This window comes from Convolutriloba macropyga, chromosome 2 (assembly GCF_964194025.1).
Source record: "Convolutriloba macropyga chromosome 2, txConMacr16.3, whole genome shotgun sequence".
NCBI lineage: Eukaryota > Metazoa > Xenacoelomorpha > Acoela > Convolutidae > Convolutriloba > Convolutriloba macropyga.
This window is the reverse complement of record NC_134469.1, coordinates 67,504,111-67,505,947: the sequence shown is the minus strand read 5'-3', so window position 1 is coordinate 67,505,947 and position 1,837 is coordinate 67,504,111. Positions and strand designations below refer to the sequence as shown.

The following is a 1,837-nucleotide window of genomic DNA, read 5'->3' as shown; positions in this document are numbered from 1 at the left end:
TGAAATCATCTTGATGGAACCCAATTTTTCCCCATATTGAGCTTTGGTCTTTTTGCTTACCAACAGGTTTCTCAAAGATTTACTTGGGCAAAAAAGTTGGGCAATTTTTTTCTTCTGAGTGAAAAAATGTGAGAAAACTCATTTTCCTAATTTAAAAAATGGTAAACTAACCACTGTTGTCCGCTTTTGTGTTTCCTGAACAGAATAAGCAAAATTATCTTCATTTTTCTCATTTTAGCCACTTTTTGCTAAAACTACGCAATACCGCAGCAATTGCTGTAATATTTGCGCAATAAATCTGGTCAAATAGCACCAGAACAAAAACAAAATCACTCTTAAACAAAAACTTGTGTTTAGATGAATTACTATACAAAACAACATTCAGCAATCAATAACTCAAGCATATATATATATATATATATATAATAATATATATATATATATATATATATATATATATATATATATATATATATATATATATATATATATATATATATATATATATATATATATATATATATATATATATATATATATATATATATATATATATAAATATATATATATATATATATAGATATATATATATATATATATATAATATATATATATATATATATATATATATATATATATATATATATATGTGTGTGTGCGTGTTTGTGTTTGTCTGTGGTTGTGCGTGAGTATGTGTGTGTGGTATGTGTGTGTATGTGCGTGTGTGTTTGTGTTTGTGTTTGTGTGTGTGTGTTTATATAATATATTTGAAAACATATATCTAGAGAATACATTGGCTCGTATATTTTTTAAATTTCTTTCAGTTCTATGTCTAATTTGTTGGCTAATTACAACCATCATAAATTCTTATGCTAATACAAAGTGAAATTTAGGCTGTGAAGTGTTTTTTGTACAGAGTGAAGAGATTTTTCATTATGATTTTTTTTATTTAGCTCTCATGTGCATTCTACTACACGCGTTTTGGCTGCTAAGTGTTCTATTATAAACTATTTTTGTCCCATAGTGATGGTAGTTGTCGAAGTAGACTCTAAAACTGGCGAATGCAAAGTAAGCCGATAGGCAAGCAAGCCGACAGAAAAGTAAGCCGAAAGTTTAGTAAAAGTTATGTAATCTATCAGAAATAATACATTGTCCGCCGTTACAATCAATACTGCGCCTAGTAATATACTGCATAATGTATTCCAATGCAACAAAGAATCAAAAATGCGTCAATTTTTAGACATCTAGTGGGTACGGGCCCCAGCAGACTGCGCTGTGAATGGCCATGCCTCTCATCCGCTGTGGGATGTAATCCGCAAATAGCGGGCCGTTTATCCCACCGGCCCGCAAGGGGCAACTTAAAATACGGGTATCTAACTTCAAATTTTTTTGGCGTACTTGACCTCATTTTCAAAATTCGGCTTGCTTGCCTATCGGCGTGCTTTACCGCCACTTCTAACACCATCTAGATAAATTTATCTACAATGATTGCAGGTAAGCAAAATTGCGGGTAACATTACCTGAAAAAAATGACACGTGAAATTTATCTGAAAAACGTTACCTAAATGTTACCTGCAAACTCAAACGGCAATTTTATATTAGGTATGTAGACTTTGACGTGAAAAAAACATTCAAAAACTGTGATTACGTTTAGATAATATGACTCAATGGAAGATTAGAATGATACTAAGTCAGTCCCAGCAGAAAACTAGAAACAATTCGCGGAAATTACAATGCCATAAAAGTACTATCAGCTATAATCCTTGTTGTCGGTAAATAGTTTTTGGCATGCTATTTTGATTTTTCGTTTTTGTTTACATGGCTAAAATTTTGGCAC

General features: G+C 30.9%; 1 protein-coding gene across 1 annotated transcript in view; it reads left to right on the top strand.

Annotated features, from left to right (window-relative positions):
- Positions 1-1,484: 1,484 nt before the first annotated feature.
- LOC142334976 (uncharacterized) overlaps positions 1,485-1,837 on the top strand; it is a 139,509-nt gene continuing 139,156 nt past the window's right edge. Inside the window, exon 1 of the mRNA XM_075383303.1 lies at positions 1,485-1,494. Coding sequence (XP_075239418.1) covers positions 1,485-1,494 — 10 coding nt within the window. The remainder of the gene's footprint in view (positions 1,495-1,837) is intronic.